This window comes from Melanotaenia boesemani, chromosome 10 (genome assembly GCF_017639745.1).
Source record: "Melanotaenia boesemani isolate fMelBoe1 chromosome 10, fMelBoe1.pri, whole genome shotgun sequence".
Classification (NCBI taxonomy): domain Eukaryota; kingdom Metazoa; phylum Chordata; class Actinopteri; order Atheriniformes; family Melanotaeniidae; genus Melanotaenia; species Melanotaenia boesemani.
Window position 1 is genome coordinate 19,330,595 of NC_055691.1, and position 23,354 is coordinate 19,353,948.

Genomic DNA, 23,354 nt, shown 5'->3' on the forward strand with positions numbered 1-23,354 from the left:
TTTTTCCCCTTTTTTGTGTGACCACGTGATTTCTAGTAGTGTTACTCAGTATTAATTAATCTACTTATGTTGCATTTTTTATCCTTACTTTTTAATAGTAACAAGTGCATTTGCAATTAAACTTTTTTTAAGTATTTTTTGTAAATTTCTGCATAAATGATTGATTGGCTCAAAGAGCAAATTTTGTGCTAAAAGGTGATTTAGTGAGTCTGTTTTTTTTTTGTTTTTTTCCATAAAAAGGTGACACAAAGTAATAGCAACATTATGGTTTTGTCCTTTCTCCTTTAGTCTCAAAAGTAGGTCAGCGCACTTCTGTCAACCAATCAGAAACGAGGGGTGCAGAAGGGGCGGGACTAAATCGGACAAAGTCCAGGAAGCGTCGATGTAAATAACGTTTTTCTCTGCGACATCTCCTGCAGCGTGTCTGGTCCCTTTCAGCACTTAACTGTCAACATGGCTGAAAACAGAGATAAAACTACCGACCAAATGAAGATATGGAAGGAGAGTAGAGGCTCTCAGGTTTGTATATGCATCTATTTAATCGAGTGTTTTTGGTAGGTAGCGGTGCATAAATTGGAATTCGGTAAGAGGTCATCTGAGGTGTCAAGAGTCAAAACTCAAGCTTGTTTGTAGACTATATAGCACTAATTAATTACGTTAGCTCTTTATAAAATATGTTAGTACGTGCTCAGTGCAGTTTAGCATAACTTGTCCGTTTTCTGTTCGTTTTGTCGCTGTTATCGTCAAGAACTCAGTTCCTAACATTTTAAGCTAAAGTGGACCCTTGTAAGATCTCTGGAGGAAATCAACACAGTTTTCCACACCAAGAAAAGTTTTAATGTCCTTCGCGATAAAGATTTGCTGTATAGATATAAAGTAGGTCATTGTCCAGGGGAACGTGGTTGAACCCTGTGAGTTACATAACAAGATCTCAGCGCAAACAGCATGAGTGACTTAAATCTATGTCCCTTTGAATATTGCATACTAATTTTAAGTTGACACACGTATCGGCGTTTTAATGGTGTTTTAGCAGCTGTGTGTGCAGGTGTCGCCTGAAGTGTGAAAAATACCTGTCAAAGCAGAGTCCATCTGTTCACACTAGTTAAAGGAACAATTAATGTTACTGGGTTCTGTAATGTCAGTATTTTTCCTTCATATTGTTTCAAAACTAGGATATTTCCATTATTTAATTATTAATATGTCTAGTTTGAAAATTGTATATTTATAAGATAATTGACAGAAATATAATCTGTATTAGTTTGCCTTCTTCCTTCAGATCTTAACTCAAATTATAGTCCTGCTTTGTTTATTTGTGCCCTTTTTTTAAAATCAGAAACCAGATGTATTGACTACAGGAGCTGGCCATCCCATTGGAGACAAGGTGAACCTGCAAACTGCAGGACCAAGAGGCCCACTGCTAGTCCAAGATGTGGTCTTTACAGATGAGATGGCCCACTTTGACCGGGAGAGAATCCCAGAGAGAGTGGTGCATGCAAAAGGGGCAGGTTAGTGTTAAGTAGTAATTTCAGTAACAAGTATTTGGTTGGCAATATTTTTTCTTTTATTTAGCATCCTAAGAAGCAGCAAAAACCACAAGTGTAAAGTTTTTAGTCATAAATGAGCTGCATATACATTCAACTTATTGATATCGAGTCATTGCTTTGCTTGGATTTAAAGTGAATTTAAGAACAATGTCTGCCTTGAGCAGCAGATAAATTAAAGCTTACTTTCATGAACCGACTTTTTTCACTTTAACAACTAACAGCAGCAATTTGGTCCTGTAGATAATTAACCTGGAAACTGGAAAATAAGCTTAGATAGAAAGTTCATATCATTTGAGCTAAATATTTTTTTAAAGAAATTTCAGTAAAAACAGCACATAAACATAAAAGTAAACAACCATAAAAGCATTCAAAGACCGAATAAGGCCCCTCCTTGTTTGTGAATGAGCTCCAGACAAATGCTAATCTTTAGAGACTTTAGAGATCAAGGTCACAGATTCTTGTTTGTTGGCCTTCTCTGGAATATGCAACAAGTCTTCGCAGTGCTGATAGTTAGGAAAACTATATAAAAATATAAGAAGCTAATTTAACATATGCTCTTGTTTTTCCTTCTTGATGCAGGGGCGTTTGGTTACTTTGGGGTCACTCATGATATCAGTCGCTACTGCAAGGCCAAAGTCTTTGAACATGTTGGCAAGACAACACCCATCGCTGTCCGTTTCTCCACTGTGGGTAAGAATGGCCATGCAATACATTATGTTGTCAGTGCTTCTCCTCATATATGTACAAAAATATGTTTATTTGAGTATGAAAATGGTCCCTGGGATTATGAATGATTATTATGAAGCAGATTGGCAGGTCATTATCAGGGGGGTGTAGTTAAACTTGAACCTTTACAGTTATATAATGAGGGCAAATTAGAGCAAACAGTTGGTGTCAGTTACAAGAACAAAGTCCACATCCCTCCAGCTGTGCATGCTTGGTTGGATTTTGTACATGTGTCAGTATTTGTATGTGCTGCTGTTTGCGCAGCTCTGCAGGTTTCTGCCACTATTTACACTTTAAATATGTGGGAATTTTAAGTATATGCTTTTTATAGGGTGGAAGTATGTTTAGGTCTTATTGGAGCAATACTATGATATTTGCAATTGTCTCAAGTATGTTTACAGGTAAAAAAAAAATTATAAACATGTTTATTTTTACTAAATAATTCAAACCCACATGGCTCAAACAGTAAATAAGTAAAATATAAGTGGCAGTGAAAGTCAGTCACTTTTTAAGCTACACTGGCAAAATGTTGTAGATTATTGCAGCCATGTTATTACCTACTACTACCAACCTATAATCCAGATTAGAATGTGCTTTCGAAATTAGCTTAGTTGCTAATAGGGTTTCTATAATGACCTAGTAGATTCAATAAATAAGGTCACAATTGTAACCAACACCAGAAGTCAACTTCTTGCATTATTAAGTGAAATGTTGTCTCCTGTTTGCGTTTTTGTCCAGCTGGGGAGTCTGGGTCGGCAGACACGGTCCGAGATCCAAGAGGCTTTGCCGTCAAGTTTTACACTGAGGAGGGCAACTGGGACCTGACAGGCAACAACACCCCCATTTTCTTCATCAGGGATGCTCTGCTGGTGAGTGACTGAGGGATGAGTGAGCCAGAACTGGCCGTGCATTTATTTACCAAATCTCTTAAACATGCAGATGAATTTAGGAACAGGTTGAAGATTTTGATGCACAAGTTTAAAAAGAAAAAAATCCTGTGTTCCTGTTGGCAGTTTCCATCCTTCATCCATTCCCAAAAACGCAATCCTCAAACACATATGAAAGACCCTGACATGGTGTGGGACTTCTGGAGTCTGAGGCCTGAAAGTCTGCATCAGGTAGATCACGCACTTGATGATGCCTAATAATTTCGAACGATTGAGGAAATATTCCCAGTTGCATTGTGCTGCAGATCATTGTAGCTGAACTCAGTAATTTAATGCCCTCCATCAGAAAACCTTCCAGTCTGTCAATGTCTTCTTCCTCACGCCCCCCTCCCTCCCGTGCAGGTGTCTTTCCTTTTCAGCGATCGAGGTCTGCCTGATGGCTTTCGTCACATGAATGGCTACGGCTCTCACACTTTCAAACTGGTCAACGCTGATGGTGAACGTGTCTACTGCAAGTTCCACTACAAGGTGTGTTTCAGTTGGGGTTTATTGTCTGTTGCTGTGGTCCGTGTTCTGTCATCCTTAGTTTCTGTCCTGTTTTTTGAAGACTGATCAAGGAATAAAGAACCTGCCAGTGGAGGAGGCAGAACATCTGGCATCCACCAACCCAGATTATGCCATTGGAGACCTTTTCAATGCAATTTCCAATGGCAACTACCCATCCTGGACTTTTTATATCCAGGTCATGACCTTTGAGCAGGCAGAGAAGTTCCAGTTCAACCCCTTTGATCTTACTAAGGTACTGCATTTGTCCACAATGGAACCAAACTAGGTCAAAAAGTTTTTTTTTTTTTTAGATATTTATGTCATTAGCATCATTACCACATGTATTTTAACGTTGACTCTTAGTTTTTGCTGAAACATTTTTTACAGACTCAATTAGTCTTTGTTGATTATTAGAATATGTTATTGTTAGTTTCTGTACCCAAAGTGAACGCTTCTTTCTATGGTCCAGGTGTGGTCACATAAGGAATACCCCTTGATCCCTGTGGGCAAAATGGTCTTCAACAGGAACCCGGTCAATTACTTTGCAGAGGTGGAGCAGCTGGCCTTTGACCCCAGCAACATGCCACCAGGCATTGAGCCCAGCCCCGACAAGATGCTGCAGGTAACAGAGCTGCAGACTTTTCTCTTATGTTTCACTTTTGGATGAAATTCAACCATTTTTTAATGGAAAAAAACAGCCTGCTGCCATCATAGTTTGTTTTATTAGAGGTGAATCTTTCATGTCATGTAGGGTCGGCTCTTTTCCTACCCCGACACACATCGACACCGACTGGGAGCCAACTACCTGCAGCTCCCTGTCAACTGTCCCTTCAGGGCTCGTGTGGCCAACTACCAGCGAGATGGTCCAATGTGCATGTTTGACAACCAAGGTAAGCCACAGTTCGGATGTAACAACTGTGGATCAATAATAGCTTGTATAATAATGTAATGTTTAAAATGTTTACGTAACAAACATAACTCCAATCCAGATGTTATTGTTTTAGCAGCACAGACTTGGTACTGAAAAATGAGTAAATATATTTGATTTCTGGCACTTTAAACTACTATTTTAGTCGCAGATCTTGGTAGAATAAATCCAGTCATTTCTGTCTACTCTAACAGAGTAGCTCCTTCTTTGTTTTCATTTTTAAAATAAGAACACCACCTTCTGCAGTTTGGCAGTGTGCATTAGTGCAGTTTTGTTCCCTTTAACCAACAGCAGACACAGTTTGCAAATAATTTGTCATTTGTAAGGGTATTTTCTGTGTCAGTCCATGTGTTTTTAGACCTTTCACATAATTTCACACTTTACCTCCACTGTGAAGAGATTAGCAGAATCTCCAACACAGACATTGAAAATTTATTTAACTTATTTAAGGATTAGAGGGTCAAAACTCTTGACTCTCCTTTAAACAGAGAGGTATACTTATGTTAATGGTCGCATATTAAGCTTTGGCCTATCTTCACCCTTGAATCTTAAGTTGGTACTTGTTTTACACAAGTTAAGTCACTATTTACTGCAGATGTTATCATTTTATCAACGTGAAAATGATGCAAAAAGATGTATAATGATTCTTGTGGGATCGGCCTTTGTTAGTTCATTGAAACTTAACTCATCAAGATCAACAGTGTCTGCAGTAACTCCTCAAATAGCCAGACTTGTTCTCGTTACACTGGTCTTTTCAGCTAATCCTTCCATGCAAATGTAACACCAAGTATTGGCCACTAGATGTCACCATTTGACATGATGTTATGAATCTATATGAAACTATGAATCATTTTCAGCACAGTTTGCCGGAAGCCCAGAGCATCAGAAAGTTGATTTAAAACTCTTATAAGATTGGATATGTGTATATATTTATTTGTGTATTTTGCCCTAAATATTAATTTTTAAACATAAACAACAGTTACAGGTATAATACAAAATAGTTGTCTCTTTTTGTTTGTTTGTTTTTTCAAAACTCTATTTTTAATGAATTCAACATGCTCACACACATCTGATATTGCGGATGTTTTCTGCAATGTGGGCAGCTGTGTGGTTTTGTTCCAGCTCCATCAAAAGTTCTTGAAACCCCTTCACCACAATCTTTGATGATGATAATGATCTTTATCTACATAGCACTTTTCTAAACACTGTTCCAAGCATAAAATGAAAGTCTCACATTTGACATTTTCTTACACATCCCTAACATTTTGTAAGTAGCGTAAATAAGGTTTTATTTCTTTTTAAAGACCGGTTACAGGTTACTTGATAAGAATTTCTGTGTTGGAGCCGCCTTTCTAGATATGAAGAAAGCCTTTGACACCGTAAACCACCAAGTTCTGCTATCAAGGTTGACGCAATTCAGTATCTCTGATCAAGCATTGGCATGGATTACCTCATATTTAACACATAGAAAACAGTATGTAGTAGTGAATGGTGTCAAATCCCCCTGCCAGGACTGTAATATCGGAGTCCCGCACGGGCCGATCCTTGGACCTGTTTTATTCTCACTTTTTATCAATAACTTACCGAAAGCATGTCCAAATGTATTTTCCCAGATGTATGCGGACGATGCTTCAGATGTTCAACAAGCCGCTAATACGCTAACAGCTGCATTGTCCTCTGTACACAAATGGATTACCGACTCTTGCCTCTCCCTAAATACCAAGAAGACTGTTTGTATGTACTTCTCAAAACGTAACTTACAGATACCTCAGTCTCATGTATTTTTAAATGGTACAGAACTTGATTTGGTAAAGGAATTTAAATAGCTTGGAGTAATTTTGGATCCCACATTAACATTTAAAAGTCATGTAAAAAAAGTAGCACAAGTAATCAAATTTAATATCCAAAATTTCCGACACATCAGAAACTATTTGAAATTAAATGCAGCCAAGATGTTTTTTTATTCTATGATCATTTCTCACATGGACTATTGTATAACCAGTTGGTCACTTGCCTGTCCTACAACTATTAAAACTGTGGAAACTCACTGAAAATACTTGATAAAAAAAACCGAAATCACATCATTATTGCAACATTTTAAGAAAACTCAAGTTTTCAAATTTTCAAAATATGATACACTTAAAAAATGCTTGTCTGATTTATAAGGTGCTACACTCTCTAGCACCCCCACCACTGGGAGATTTCATTAACTGTGGCATTAGTGAACAGAGGACAACGAGAGCCACCACTAGAGGAGATGTGATAATCCCACACAGACGTACCTCATTTGGCCAGGGTGTGTTATCTGTCAAAGGTGGAAAGCTATGGAATAGTCTGCCACAAACAATAAGACAGTATCAAACATATAACTCATATAAAACCCAATTAAAAAGCTTGCTTTGGTCGAATCAGGAGTGCACCCACATGTAAAATGAACTTTAATTTACGATAAATAAAACTCTGGATGGTTTTATAAGTATGTAGTGTTCATTGAGCCTTGATAAGTAGGGGGTTGGTAATTGTATATGTGAGTCTATTGTTTTAGATATAAGAATGTGTATATTTTTGTATATTTTATAAGTAATGTGTAAATATTAAGTGTTTATATATATATATATATATATATAGTATTACATTGTTCTCCCATTTCCCCCAAATCCCGGGACAACGGATGGAAATTAGCATTTTGCTATAACCTGGTATGTTTACATGCTATATAAGCTTGTCTGTTCATTGGCATGCACTGTCACGCTCAAATAAATAAATAAATAAATTTAGCTGAAGCTGATAGTGAAGCACCCTCTTCTTGTATAACAACACTTCTGTCTGATGCATCTGTGTCCAGCCGGTTGTTTGAAGTACCTAAACACGATTTTTAGATTCACACGGGTTACTGATATTTGAAGTTTCTTCACCTTAGAAATTGTTGATTGTACATTTAGATACTTTAAAGTGTGATATACCAGTAAACAGTTATGTTAAAATATATGTTGTCATAGATGGCTTTGTTTCCTTTTCTGTGTGTGTCTCATAATCTGTGTTCATACATTCTGCTTTGTGGCAGCCAGTATTGTGCTAATTACTGAAAAAAGTAACTAGTTACTTACTAATTACTTAATTCAAAAAGTAATTCAGTTACTTTGTTGATTACTTACACAAAAAGTAATGCATTACTGTTAAAAGTAACTGTTTAGTTACTTTTGTAAAAGAACATTCTTAAAAATGCTCCTATTAATATCCTTATAACTTAATTATAGTGTTGTATGAAATATAAAACAACACTAATTTATTTAAGTCAGGCCAGGAGATTATTTGAAATAAATAAACAAATAATTGAATAAATAGAAGTAAAAAGTAATATAGCAGCTTCTCAAAAAATCTATTCTGCATGTTCTGCCCTCCAATGCACCTTTCTCCTACTCTTTATTATATATTTTATTTACATATTTCCTTATTCAAGGGTATTGTCGCTCTGTCTCTGTCAAGTGAAGCTGTGCGTGTTTGTGGGTAGGTGCATGCCAGTTTGGATGCCAGCGGTAACCAAGGAAACGGGCTGTAGACACTAGTTCCTGAAAACAAGGACTGTTGCGTTCATGTTTCTGTTCTACATTCAGGGGTTATTGTTTGTACACAACTATGAGAGAATGAGGAGGGCTTCATAAAGACAGCAGAGGAAGCCCGAGGAAGCAGTATAGTTATTTCAGGATCATTATGTTGTAATCTTCATTATTTTATAATAATTATTGTTGTTTTTAACCTTGTTTATCTTATAACTGAAGCACCTTGAGATGTCATTTGATTTTAAAGTGTGCTATAAAAATATTATTATTAATGTTATTATTATTATTGTTACTACACTTCAGAAAACAAGGCCGAAATTGACAATATTTACAAGCGACTCCACAGAAAAAGAAGCCCAATTAGCGTATTTTGCAGCACTGCCCATGTCGTGCTGCATCACCGCTGTAAACAGCTGCTGGACTAAAAGTGCATTTACCTAGTAACGGACAAACGCACCATAGGGTAATGGTAACTGAGTTACTTTATTGAAAGAGTAATGCATTAGAGTATTCGTTACTGAGAAAAGTAACTGTGTTACAGTAACACATTACTAAAAAGTGTGTTTTGGTGTTACTAATAACGTGTTACTACTCAACACTGGTGGCAGCTTGTTTGGCCTTGATTACAAGCTAGATTATGTCAGTGCTGGCAGGTGCAGTCTGGAGCAAGGCAGCAGTCTAGGCTTTTCTTTTCTGTATTACAGTAAACATCCTCTTCTGGTTAAGTCTCCAACGAAGCTAGAGATAAAACGAGAGTCTATTCTGAACTGAGTTTCTCGGGACAATAATCTTTTTCTAGCTGCCTGAAAGCTTCAAGTTAGAAGATTATTTTTTTAATTGTGCTGCATTTATGTTATTTTTCAATTCTCCTGCATTAGTGCAACACTGGATGGATTCCTTTGGTCAGATTTTAGAAAAATTACTTTAGACTCACCAGTGTTTGATCTGTCTGACCTCTAGGTGGCGCTCCAAACTACTATCCGAACAGCTTTAGCGCACCGGAGACCCAGCCTCGGTTTGTTGAGTCCAAGTTCAAAGTGTCTCCAGACGTGGCGCGTTACAACAGTGAAGATGAAGACAATGTCACACAGGTAATGCTGATGTTACAGGCTTTACAGGTGACTTTTCTGGGGTCAAATAATTTATGCACTGAAGAGCTGAAGAGCGCCATATCTGCCATAACATCATGACCATAATGATATTTTCCTACTTTCATTGCCCAAAGGTCTCTGATCAGGCTGCATCTGTGTTCTGCTTCAAACTCAGATGCCAAAGACCCTCCATGTTTGAGCATTTTGCTCCCGCTGAGCTGTGGGCTGCTCTTGGTTGTGTTGGTGCTTTCGCTTTGCTCTGCCATCGAAGACGCAGAGTTAACAAATCTGCTTTGTGTTGGGGTGATCGAAGTGTTAAATAATGAAGATTGACCGGTGCAGCTGTTTATCCTTTCTGGTGCTTTACCCTCTTTGTTTTGATATCAGTTGTCAGCCAAAGCTTTTCTGGCTCATGCTCATCTATTTTTTAGGCCATATTTGCAAATGAGAATTAGTTGTTAAACATTTTACCTGGAAAAATAAAGGTCCAAAAATGGGGGAAAAAAAAAAAAAAAACCCAATCAGTATCAACTGTGCATATCATTAGCTTTAAGAGGACTGCATTGTTTGGTTTTTGGAGTGTGTGTGTGTGTGTCCTTTATTTGTGTTGTGTGTATGTACAAATGGATACCAGCATGAAAGTATTGTCTACCTTTTTGAGGGTTATCCTGGAATCTCCTGTACCGGGACGATAGTAATTGTTTTTTTTTTTATGATTAGAATTTTATTGATTTTTTCAATGTAATACAAAGCAGCGCAGCCAAAGATGCATAATATATGTAAGGTAAGAGAAAATCACAAAGAAATACAGAAAATAAAAAACAAACAAACAGAAAAACAATTAATAAAATAAAACATGAGTCACCCAGTGAGAGAATTAAGCACACTAAAAGAAAATACTAATACAGTCTTACCACCACAAGAAATGTATAGGGAAAGGATCATAAAATACTAAGTAGTCTCATTTAAGCTGGAGAGATATGCATCCCACTTCAGATAGAAATCATCCATTTTATCTAACAGCTTGTATGAAAGGCATTCCAGTGCAGCTAATTTACGAAGATGATTGTGCCATAAGGACACAGGGGGAGCTAACTGGGACTTCCACTGAGAAACAATAAGTTTACGACCCAGCATTAGTGCTGTCTGGACCCATTCGGCATCGTTTGAGAGAAGATTGTCAAGAGATGATGGGTCACCCAAAATAAAAAGACCCTTAGAGATGGGTATATTGTGTTTAACAATCTGTGTGACATACCAGTGGATTTCCATCCAGAAGTTCTGAACTTTGGGGCAAGTCCAAAGCATGTGAGTGAGCGTGCCCTCATCCCTTCCACATCTCCAGCAAGCAGCGGACTGAGCAAGTTTTACCCTGTATAATTTATAAGGTGTCCAATACAGTCTATTTAGACTTTTGAATTGGATAAGTCTTGTTCCAAGTTCCCTCGATATATATTTTTTTTTCTTCATTTTTAGAATTCTGGCCCACTCTGATTCTGTATAATGCACATTAAGATCTTTCTCCCACACCAGAATGAAGGCCCCTTATCAGAGCTCTTAAGGAGCAACGAATAATACGTTGAGGCCTTATAGCCTTTGCCGAAGACCTCTACCGCATGAGTAAGCCAGTCTACAACACTGGGAGGGGTGGTTGGTGAGCCAAAGGTATGACACAACAGATGTCGGAGCTGTAAATATCTCCAAAATTGGTTCTGAGGTAGCTCGTAATGGACATTGAGGTCCTTGAAGGATTTAAGAGTTACCCCTTCATACAAATCTCCCAACAAAAGACACCCCTTCTCTCCCAAGGACCCCCCCCCCCAAAAAAAGAGGGAATTGTCAATGCACAGACTAGGATTAAGCCAAATTGGGGCCATAGTATGAAGGTGTGAATGAAAACCCAATATAGTAGCAGTTCTTTTCCAAACAAACTGTAAAAAAGAAACAACAGGGTGTGTTTGAGTATTGGAAGAAAGTTCAGTAGTAATAAGGTGTACTGGGGAAAGAGGGGTGCACAGTCGACTCTTAAGATTATACCAAGGGGAGCCCTTTCAAGAAGCAGTGCCCAGTGAACAATGTGTCTGAGACAGAAAGCATAGTGGTAAAGAGTTAAATCTGAAAATGTGTGGGGAAATTTAATGCCAAGATATTTGATTCCTGACTGGGGCCAGCTGAAGCCACCAGGCAGGAACAACGTCCTGGGACAAAAAGGTGTCAGAGGGAGGGCCTCGGATTTTGTCCAGTTAATCTTGTAACCAGATAGATGAGAAAACTTGTCAATGATTCTAAAAAGTGCAGGGATGGAATGTTGTGGTTGTGTAACCAGCACCAGAGCGTCATCGGCATATAACATCAACTTATGAGAGCTGCCATTTGCACACAGGCCAGGGAAATCAGGGTCTTTGCGAATAGCAGCGAGCGAGAGCTAGAGGTTCCAACACTAAAGCAAAAAGCAGAGGGCTCAAGGGGCAGTCCTGTCTAGTCCCTCTAAAGAGCCTAAAGGGTTGTGAAATAACACGATTTGTGGTAACAGAAGCTTTGGGATTATTGTAAAGGAGCTTGACCCAGGAAATAAATTTTGCACCAAAACTGAAGGCCTCCAGGGTAGAGAACAGAAAATGCCACTCAACCCTGTCGAACGCCTTTTCAGTGTCAAGGGAGAGGGCAGCCGCTGGAGAGGCGTCTTTTAGGGAGGCATCATTTTGAAGGGTCCACATAGTATCAATCAAATGTTGGATATTATCTGCAGGGCAACGGGTCCGAATAAAGCCCACCTGATCGGGGTGTATTAGAGTGGTCATAACTTTGTCCAGTCTTATTGCCAGAATTTTTGATAAAATTTTGCAATCACAATTAATCAGACTAATTGGCCTATAGTTCTTGCACTCTAGAGGATCTTTATCACTCTTCAGGATGAGTGAAATCAGGGCCTCTGCTAGCGTGGGAGGGAGGCAACCCCGGTCCAGGGACTCAACATACAACTGAAGTAGTAAGGGGGAGAGCTCCTCAACAAAGGCTTTAAAAAAATTTGGCAGTGAACCCATCAGGGCCTGGTGCCTTACCGGATGGGAGGCCCTTAATTACCTTTGCAATCTTCTCCTTGGTGATAGGGGCATCCAGTGAGTCTACTTGTTCCCTGGACAGGGAAGGCAGAGAGAGAGAGGACAAAAACTTATGGATCTCAAAATAATATCCCTTTGTTTCAGATGAGTAGAGATTAACATAGAAGTCCCTAAATGCATCACTGATGCTGTTGGGCTCAGACACTAAAGAGCTATGCTGCGTTCTAATGGCTGGAATTGTACTCTGAGCTTCTTTGATTTTGACGTATCTGGCCAGCATCTTACCAGCTTTATCCCCCTCTTCAAACTGTTTGTGTCTGAGACAAAATAGGGAAAACTCAACTTTCTGTGTCAAAATAGAGTTAAATTCATACTTGAGTTTCACCAAAGAGGATAAGTTAGTAGGACCCATGTCCTGTTTGAATGTAGTCTCTGCAATAGCAATCTTCCTCTCTAAATCAAGCTTTTTTGCAATACCAGATCTTTTCTTAAAGGAGGCACATTGGATAACATGACCTCTAATGAATGCCTTGAAGGCCTCCCAAGCCACACCAACAGAGGGAGCTGATTCCCAGTTTGTTTCCAAGTAAAGAGTGATTTCAGCCTTCAGAGAGGATACAAAAGCAGGGCTGGAAAGTAGACTTGAATTGAACATCCATCTAGAAAATTTTGAAAAGTTACAGGGTGTAGCCACGTGCAAAAATACAGGCGCATGGTCGGAAAGGAGAATGTCGCTGATGGGGCTAGAGTACACAAGGGGAATAGCAGATTTAGAGATAAGAAAATAATCTATTCTAGATAAGATGTTAAGAGGAGCGGAATAGAAAGTATAATCTCTAGAGGATGGGTTAAGCATTTGCCAAATGTCCACAAGGCCAAGGGCTTCACACATATCCTGCATAGCAGAAACAGACCTGGGTGATCGTTGAGAAGGGATATTGCGGTCAAGAATATTGTCCATTACTTGATTAAAATCCCCCCCCCCAGCAAAATGGGACAATCCCCCATCTTACTAAGTTTGTGTTCCAGTTGCCCAAAAAATGTGGGGTCAACAACATTCGGGGCAAATACGTTAGCTATTATGACCCTTTGACCTTGAATCTCCGCCAGGACCAGTAAGACTCGGCCGGTCTCATCGGCAGCTTCTTTAACACACTTGAACTGTAAATGTTTACGAATTAGAATTGCCACCCCCAGCTCTGGCTACTACCACGTGAGGTAAAAACATGACCCACCCAGTCCCTACAGAGTTTTTTTGATTCAATGGGTGACAGGTGGGTTTCTTGAAGTATAGCAATATCAGCCTTTTTAGATTTAATAAATGTCATTATTTTTCTCTTTTTAATCGGGTGGTTAAGACCTTTAACATTCCAAGTCATCAAATTCAGAGTGCCCTGTTGATTAGCTGACATCCCTGATCAAATATAAAGCAACAGAATAAGGGACAATGCAAATGAGATCTGAAAACATCACTGGGTGACAAGTAAATGCACAAGCAATAATAATAAAATATGGATAGCAAGAAAAACAAACCTTCAAACAAACAAACTTGAGGTGACAAAGAACAGTCACCCATAAGTGCTTTAAAACTGCACCAACAAAACCAAAATCCTTGTGGGCCATGACTGTCGCCAGTATAACAGACTTAACATGAGCAATCGCACAGCGACAGCAATAAAACTATACAGGCTACAATGGAGCAACAGCCTATAGTCGAACATATTAATAGGTAAATAGAAAAAGTAAGAGTAAAGTATTGTCAGAATACCACATCCTTATATCCGGCCGGACTAAGAAAAGAGGCCCTAAGAGGCCTGACAGCAGAGTTATGGGGTTAAGAAGTAATGCAAATACAGAATAGTGCCAAGTAAACAGTATGATTACAACATAAAACCTAAAACAACATTAAACCCCCATATGGAGGATGAAGCTACAGACCCATACTCACAATCACCCATTACTTTTAGAAGGCAAAGAGCAGACATAGTCCAGTGCTTTTTTGGGGTCAGTGAACTCACGTTTACCCTCCGTCATCTTCAGAATGAGCACCGCAGGAAACATCAGAGAGAATTTAATTTTTCTCTCATGTAATATTTGTTTGCATTGCCGAAATCCCGCCCTCTTATCCCTGACTAATTTAGAATAGTCCGGAAAAACCATAATGTGATGTCCGTCCCAGTGTTGCCTTCCCTTTCTTGCGCGCTGTTTCCACAATCTGCTCCCGGTCCTGGAACCGTAAAAACTGAACGATGATCGCCCTGGGCGGCTGGCCGTCTGGCCTGCGCCTGGCTAAGCTCCGGTGTGCACGGTCGATCTCCAAACCTCCCGGGAAATCGGTCCTCAGAAGCTCTGGGATAGTTGCACACATGAAGGTGAGAGTGTTCAAGGCCTTGCAGCCCTCTGGAAAACCAACAAAACGCAAATTGTTCCGCCGACACCTCTTCTCCAAATTATCCACCTTCTGTTGCAGGCTCTCCACCTCGGTCCGGGTTGCTGGTGGATTAGCCTCCAATATTCTGTTAGCGTCCTCGAGAAAGTCAATGCGGGATTTGGCATTACCCAAGCGGGCGGCCAAGTCAGATAGCTTGGCTTCCACGGCTCTGGTCGCGGCCTGTACTGAATTGAGCTTACTCTTCTGCACCTTCGACATTTCTTTAAGCTGAGCATAAATTTTAGAAATATCCTTAGCCATTTGTTCTGTTGTGGCGCTGCCGGTGTCCGAAGTCTGGGGCGGTGATGGGCCATCATTGTCCTTCTGTGCTATGTCGCTAGCTTTAGCCGAGGCGTCTTTGCTAGCACCGTCTTGACGTAGGTTTAGTTTTTGTTGTTGGCTGGGCATTTTGGGTCTGTGTGCCAAGTTATCTGACTTTTTAAATAATCAGTTTTTAAACAAGAGAATATTTATCGCTCCCATTTAAAAGATTAAGCTGCGGAGCCCCACGGCTAAGCTGCCATCTTCACCGCTTGCGTCATGTGATTCCGATAGTAATTGTTTTGATCCTGTGCGTTGTTTGGGATTAGGCTTGCTTCCCAGAGATGCCATCAGATTTATGAGATGGTTATTTGGAGTCCAGCTGAACACCTCAGTCTTTGTTCTGTACATCAACAAATTGTAAAAATTTTTCTACTCCTTTTTTTTTCCCCCTCCTTCCATCTGACAACTTCTTTCTTTGCTCCTCCACAAATGAAATTCTTTTTATTTATTTTTTTTTAAATTATGATTTTTCCAACGTTGCCACTATAGAGGTATATGTTGTGATAATTTGACACTATATCTTTTCATAGATAGGTTATATTTGCTCACTTATCAACTAAAGCCACAGATTAGATTTTTAATATTTGAAATTATGAAAATGCCCATGTATGTAGTAGTAGGTACAAACTGTTTAACATAGAAATTGTTGGTTAAAGTGAGGCCACAGATGAAAAAATCCCCTTTTATTTATTTATTTTTGCTATTAAAAATACTCTTAAGTGAGTCACATTTAACTGGATCAACCTTCGTCAACGTGTGTCTGTTTTTCGATTGCAGGTTCGTGCCTTCTACACTCAAGTGCTGAATGAAGAGGAGCGCCAGAGACTCTGCCAGAACATGGCCGGTGCCCTCAAAGGAGCCCAGCTCTTTATCCAGAAGCGCATGGTGAGTTCATCATATTCGTCTGTCAGTCAGCACTGCAGCTTATCATATCTGCATTTTTATGTGAAAATTCATTAAATATTCCGAAGTAGAGTATTGCACACTGAAGTCAAGTTCATTGTGCAAAAAACCTGGTGAAAAACCTGCCACCAATGAGAATCTGCTATTTCAAATTGTTTCTACCAACAATCAGAGCCACTATCACCCATATTAGGTTAACCATTTCTATGAGCCCCAAGGCACCATCCAGCAACATGCTACAGGGGGCTTTAGTTCTTAGGCAAGCAAAGAAACTGAACAGAAACTTCTGCTTTGTGCTCTCTTGTGTGCATCTACCAGTGCACAAGATTATTATGTATGTTGCTGTATGATTTAAAAATAAATGTATATTAAAAGTTGGTTGTTTATTAAAGCAGATACTGTTTATTCACTATATGCATACTATTTTTTCCCCCATTTAAAATCTCTGTAAACTTTGTTTCTGACACGTTTTGTATCTTCTCACTTTTTCACAGCTTGAGTTTATATGTCTGTGTTCAAATCAGTTATTTCAACAACAGCTCAAACCCACATTATCCCCTGTGGTTTACTGTGGAAAAATAACAGCTTCTTGCCACAGCTCACAACTATTTCTGTTTAAAACTGTGGTCAGGCTCCAGTTTTACTTTTGTGCACAAATGTTGTGAACAACCTGTGCATGACTTAGACCTGTTCAGTATTGGGTTAGAATTATATATTATAAAGGTAGATGTCAAATTTAAAACGCCAGAAGCATCAATTAGCACTTATCAGATAAAGATTGGTGAATTCAGATTCATATAAAAATGAATAAATAGCTAACTAAATAAAAAAAAAAACAAGAGAGATAGAGAGAAATCTCTTTTTAAAGGTTAACATGTTCTTCCTGCAGGTGGAGAACTTGAAAGCTGTCCATCCAGACTATGGAAACAGAGTTCAGACCCTCCTGAATAAGTACAACGCAGAGGCCAAGAAGGTAAACACAGTCTATATAGTCTGATATATCTAAATATTACTTTATCTCCTCATGTCATTGGGATCCTGACAAATATTGAAGGTATTACCTCTGGAGGAAGACTGCAAACAGGCCACATTTATTTCTTAAAAAATAAACTGCATTTAAATGGACAAAATATAATTAAAATGCCCAGATAATCTAGATATTAAAGATTAGGTCCCACAGCTAAGAGGCATAAAATCAAATGCAAGATTTAACAGTTGGCATACTAGTTTGAAAAGGATGGTTTTAATCTGTTCTTAATATGGTTTTACTTAGTCTAACGTGTCATCAGGATCTCATGACTACAGCAGTTCTATATGCTGTACTTATAAAATGCTAATCGTGTCTGTCTGTCTCAGAACACAAGTGTGCACGTCTACAGCCGTCCAGGAGCGTCAGCCGTCGCTGCATCCTCAAAGATGTGATGCCTTAAAACTTCCGCCTGCTGCATCTACCAGGAACAAGACCAAACTAACCTGCTAATTACTGTCATTGACATGATGTTTATGTTGGATTAAGCTTTCTCAAAGCAAATAATATTCTGGAGTTTTATGATCCACAGTAAAATATTTGAGGTGAATTTTTCCTGATTGAACTTAAATTTTACTGGAAAAATTTTGATTTTCTGTAAACTATCTCTATTCCAACACTTGACTCCTAACCACATATTGCCTTAAAGTATACATTTCATTTACATTTTGATTTGATGAAATTAAATGAATTATACACTACTGATGGTTGTGTCCCATTGTGTTGTGATACTTCAGTACTTTCTATAACTGCTAAAGTTTGTATTCAAGTAATATGTGCTTTAAAAGGTACATATGTATGTGCTACGGTGTGCTACATATGGCTGTGTATGTCGGTTTGATGTGGTGTAGGGTTTATTTGCTTCCCTCTTCAGTGAGAGTTTATTGACAGTAATGTTTGGCTAAGTCCCTGCAATTTAGCATTTTTTTATGAAAACATTTTTTTTAAAATCATAAATCAGAGCATTTCAAATCCTTATTGTCACACTTGGGTATATTTTGTTTTAAATTTGCTGGTGTACATCCACTGAAACAAACACCAATGCCTTTGTTTGTGTAGAAAGTTTTTCCGTATGGCTTCAACTCAGAAATAACATGAAATGCTTTTTGTTCCTGGTGGTTTGCAATTCTGTTGAGAGATCATTATTAACCAAATAATCATTAATAACCAAATTATTAAAAATGACTGATGACTGACTTATACATGTATCATCAAATCTGACACCGGGGAATTTGACATTTAAAGAAATGCATCATCATCGCCTACAGAAAGGAAACTTATAACATTTTGTTTCTGCATTCATTCTGTGTTCCATTGTGAAGGCTGGCACGTAGATCTGAATGGAACTGAATATTTTTTTAATTGATACTCAAATTGACAATTGACTTAGATGAGTTCTGTACTTAGTACCTGCATTAAAAGTTTAATCTAAATAGTTTGGCTGTTTTTTGTTTGTATTTAGCACGCTTGCTCATTTGAAGATCTGTTGCTGTTTTATAAAACTTATGACTGTATTTATTCTGCTATCTGTGCAGCCATGATGTAGCTATTTATGAAAAAATATTTTCTATTTGCTCTTTTTTGTAAGGGATCAGATATTTAGGGTTACTCAAAGATACTGGACAGAGTGTTCATTTTTTGGCTTGTACTGAAAGGGATTTTTAACAAAATGCAAAACAAAACATCTCTACTGTCCAAACTACCGCTGAGCTGAAGGAAGTGAATCCTGACAACCCAACTAAGATCATTCCATTGTAGGGGAGCATGTTTGCTAGCCTAAAAGCCCAAATGACCACATTTTCTGGTCCCTCCTCTCCTTTGTTGACTCAGACTCATTTTTTCATATACTGGTGGTTCTTTGTCAAAGACATTTTATTTCAGGAACACCACTCCCCATCATTTCAGAAGAGCCTTGGGAAGTTCTTTGACATCAGCCTCATAGATACAGCCTCTATTAAGAACACCTGTGAGGAGCTAGATGGTTGGCTGAAAACTATTGATAGGGTTGGACTACCGTGCAAATTTAAGGCACAGATGTACCAGCATGGGGTCCTGCCTCTGATACTGTCGCCACTGCTCCTCTATGAGTTCCCAAACTCCACTGTTATAGACCTGGAGAAGAAAGTCAGCTGCTACTTGAGGAGATGGTTGGGCCTACCGTGGAGCTTAAGTAACATCACCCTCTATGGAAACTCTTGCAAGCTGTCACTCCCCCCTAAATCCATCGAGGAGGAGTTCAAGATCCTGTAGCTTCGGGAATCAAAAGACCCAGAGGTCTCAGGAGCAGAGCAGTGGGCATGAGACAGAAAGGTGCCTGGACTAGATGAGAACAAGTTGTGGAGACAAAGGTCACATGGACTGACCTCTGGCAGATAGAGCCACACCGTATCAAGTTCCTTGTCCAGGCTGTCTATGATGTTCTTATGATGTTTATATTTGATATATATGTGAGTATATCATCTAAAATAAAATGGTCACAAATAACTAGGCCATGTCCACATGTACACAATATTTTTCTATACAACTTTTTGCACCTTTCATCCACATGCAAACACAGTTTTGAGGAACTAAAAACAAACAGGACAATATAACTAGCATTTTATTTATATAATCTGATCTTTGCAAAAATCAACATGGTTATTAAAGATTTTGTTGTTTATGTCAATGACACTGTTTATTGTCTTAATATTAATGAAGATTAACCAATAATTCATAGCCAATAATTAATAGAAAAGAAAAATACTTTTCTTTTAAACTTTAAACATCAAGAATCTTGGTTTGTAATTGACATGAGATCTCATGTTTCCAGAGGTTTTCTTGCTGATTGCCACATCATGCATCTTCACTACCTTACTGATAAATTGACATGTTATGTCTCCATCTGCAACCATTTATCTCAGAAAAAAATTAAGCAGCAGCAACATGTAAAGCCAATTAAAAATTTTTTTGTCAAGATATACAAAAGAAAATATATGACCGTGTCTTTCATCAGTTACTGATAAAGAAAAAGAGAACACAAGAGAAAAAATATGCTGATATACACAGAAAATTTTAATGACAGATTAAACAGTTGAAAAAGAACAATGGCTGATATGCAGGACTTTTGCAGTCGTGAAGTCTATGAAGAAACTGTTTAAGCAAACTTTTACAACAACTCCACTTCAGATTTCTGCAATACTGATAGAATTCAATTTTCTCAATAGCAAAAGGGAAAAGTTGCACAAAATATCATAAAAATAGAGCAGAAACAAGTATTACCAAGTCATGGTGGCAGATAAGTCACACCACACAGAAATGTATTTATCCTCTGTAATAATAGCCATTGCTATAATAGTTATTGCTTGAATAGGAATGGACAGCATTAGCTGCCGTTACAGATGTAACGATGACTACAATGATGGCAGTGAGCAGTGTCAGGGAGACCAGGACTGTGGCCCAGATGTTGAGGCAGCGAGCAGTGGCACCGTAGTGTTTGGCACCATTCAGATCTCCAACCATCTTTCAGTCTCTGAAAATGAAACAGAGTTAAAATTGACATAGATATTACACGAGTGGTTGTATATCAATGAGCTGTTAAAACCAGCAGTTTGGCTCATGTGGGATTATGTGGTTTTCTGTTCTTTAATAAAATATCCTATTAAAATATGAAAGTTTTCGCTTTCATAGACAGGTTGGACATTGCTGAACCAGTGTTTGTCTGCTGTATTTATTTGTGTATTTTTTGTTAGTTTTGCCTTTATTAATGGAGTATATTGTTTCAGAGGATTGTTAAATAATTCTCTCCTGCTCTTGCACTTTTATAAGTGTCCTCCAAATGTCAAGCTGTGGATATCTGAAGATGAATAAAACCTCATTAAGATAAAATAGTTACAAAAAACCATATTTCATTGAAAATGAGAGACAGATGACATCAGACAGAAAATTATCTTTATATCTTCTATTTCTTACTATAAGGTTTAATATGACAGTAGACACAAAACTTCTTAACAGCAACAGTGACATTTACAATAGTTTCTGTATCGTGTTCTACCAGTTCAGATGAATGAAATTTGTAAAACAAAACTAGATAAAAAGAGAGCAGATTTCTACTTTTATCATACACATTTTTTTATGTAGCTGTTTTTATATGTTGGTGTTTATGCCAGTTATACCGGAAATAGAAAAGGGTCAGGGTTTGGTTTTTTATTCCTTTGAACTGAGAGCCATGTGACCAAGAAACATTTTTTGTGGCATATCATGAACCATTTTTATACATGCAATGGAGGGGATGAGGGGGAGCTTGAAGCTTGCAGAAGGCAGAATTTGATGCTGAAATTAGCAATTGGAAATAGCTGTTTTTTTTTTTCTTTGTTTTATTACAGCAGGCTGTATTTTATTTTAGGTTCTTTTTCTGTATTGTCAATAATGCAATGGATGTATCCAGCACAGAGTGGAAAGCAGCATCCTGGTTAGCAGAAGTTCACCACAAAATCTCAAATGTACATTGGTGAAAACAGATTTAGACTGCACAAGCTGTTTTACATACGAGTACTGCAGATGTTCAAGAGAACATGACAATATGTGGACAATTTATTAGAAATTGCTGTTTACATGTGTGATCTTTGCACCACACTATCACAAGCACGCAAAGATCTCAGTCAACAGCAGTAAATTCCCCAGAAAATTTACTGCAATATTTGAAAGTCAACTCTACCTTTTTATGTTTTATTTTAATAAAAGAAGTCCAGAGAGGATGTTGCAGACAATCGCAAATCTTCCGTTTCTGAGTAAGATCATTGAAAAAGCAGTTTTTAATCAGCTAAATGACTTTTTAACACAAAACAGCTGCTTTGATGTCTTCCAGTCATGTTTTAGACAGCACCACAGCACTGAGACTGCGCTGACCAAAGTGATCAATGACATATGTTTGAATAAAGACGATGGAAAAATGTCAGTCTTAGTCTTACTGAACCTCAGTGCTGCATTTGAGACAGTTGACCACAATATATTACTCAAACAACTAGTGAATTGGGTTGGGCTCTCTGGCGCTGCACTTTAGAGAACAGAAAGTACTTTGTGTCAATAGGTAACTTTACATCCAAGCAGACAAGAATTATGTGTGGAGTTCCCCAAGGTTCCATCCTGGGCCTTCTCTGTATAACATCTACATGCTCCCACTGGTGCAGGTCATAAAGAACATCAAAATTAGTTACCATAGCTATGCAGATGACACGCAGATATATATTACAATGTTACCAGGAGACTGAAGCCCCATACAGGCTCTTGCTAAATGCACTGAGGAGATTAATGACTGGATGTACCTGAATTTTCTTCAGTTAACAACAAAACTGAGGTGATTATATTTGGAGCCAAAGAGAAACGATTAAATGTCACCACAGAGCTTCAGTTTATACACCTAAAAACCACCAATCAAGCCATAAATCTGGGTGTAACGATGGACTCAGACCTAAACTTTAAAAAACACATTAGGGGAATCACAAAATCAGCCTACTATCACCTTAAGAATATATCAAGGGTAAAAGATGTGATGTATCAGCAAGACTTGGAAAGTCTAGTCCATGCTTTCACCTTTAGTCGGCTTGATTATTGTAACAGTTTACAGGTCTACCTAAAAAAATCAATTAGACTAATGAGGCTGATTCAGAACTCTGATGCTCGAGCCCTACAAAGACCAAGAAACTGGATCACATCAGTCCAGCTCTGAGGTCTTTACACTGGCTGTCTGTCAGTCAGAGAATAGATTTTAAAGTTCTGCTGCTGGTCTATAAAGCTCTGAATGGTTTAGGACCAAAATACATCAGTGACCTCTTGACCCAGTATGAATCTGCCAGAACCCTCAGGTCATCTGGTTCCAGTTTCATCAGTTACCAGAGTCAGAACCAGACATGGAGAAGCTGCATTCAGCTTCTATGCTCCAAATGTCTGGAACAAACTCCTCCACCTCATATCAGCTGAAACAATCAGTTTATTTAAATCCAAGTTAAAGATCCACCTGTTCTCTGCTGCATTTCAATAGTTTTTATTTAGAAGTCCAAATCTGCATCTATTTCTTTAAAGCTAGCATTTTTAAACTTGATTATGTTTTAATGCTGTTTTTTTTGGTGATCTCTTTTTCCTTTTTCTTTTGTTTTTAACGTTAAATTATGCTTCTTTTACTCTGTAAAGCACTTTTAATCATCCTGTCGTTGAATTGCTGTACAAATAAACTTGCCTTGCCTTGCCAAAATGCCCCTTACATGGTAAAATCAGGTTTTGTTTTTTGTAAAGTAGAGGTAAACTTGGTGCTCCTCTGTCATGAGAAAATTAAAAAAACAAAACAAAACAA

At 38.3% G+C, this 23,354-nt stretch overlaps 1 protein-coding gene across 1 annotated transcript; it reads left to right on the forward strand.

Annotated features, from left to right (window-relative positions):
• Positions 1-364: 364 nt before the first annotated feature.
• Positions 365-18,462, forward strand: cat (catalase). Its single transcript, XM_041996348.1, has 13 exons — positions 365-519; positions 1,334-1,505; positions 2,124-2,234; positions 3,009-3,139; positions 3,284-3,388; positions 3,560-3,685; positions 3,765-3,956; positions 4,173-4,325; positions 4,455-4,593; positions 9,152-9,282; positions 15,877-15,984; positions 16,892-16,975; positions 17,359-18,462. Exons 1-13 carry the CDS (start codon positions 454-456, stop codon positions 17,422-17,424), a joined length of 1,584 nt encoding a protein of 527 aa, XP_041852282.1. The 5' UTR covers positions 365-453; the 3' UTR covers positions 17,425-18,462.
• Positions 18,463-23,354: the final 4,892 nt, after the last annotated feature.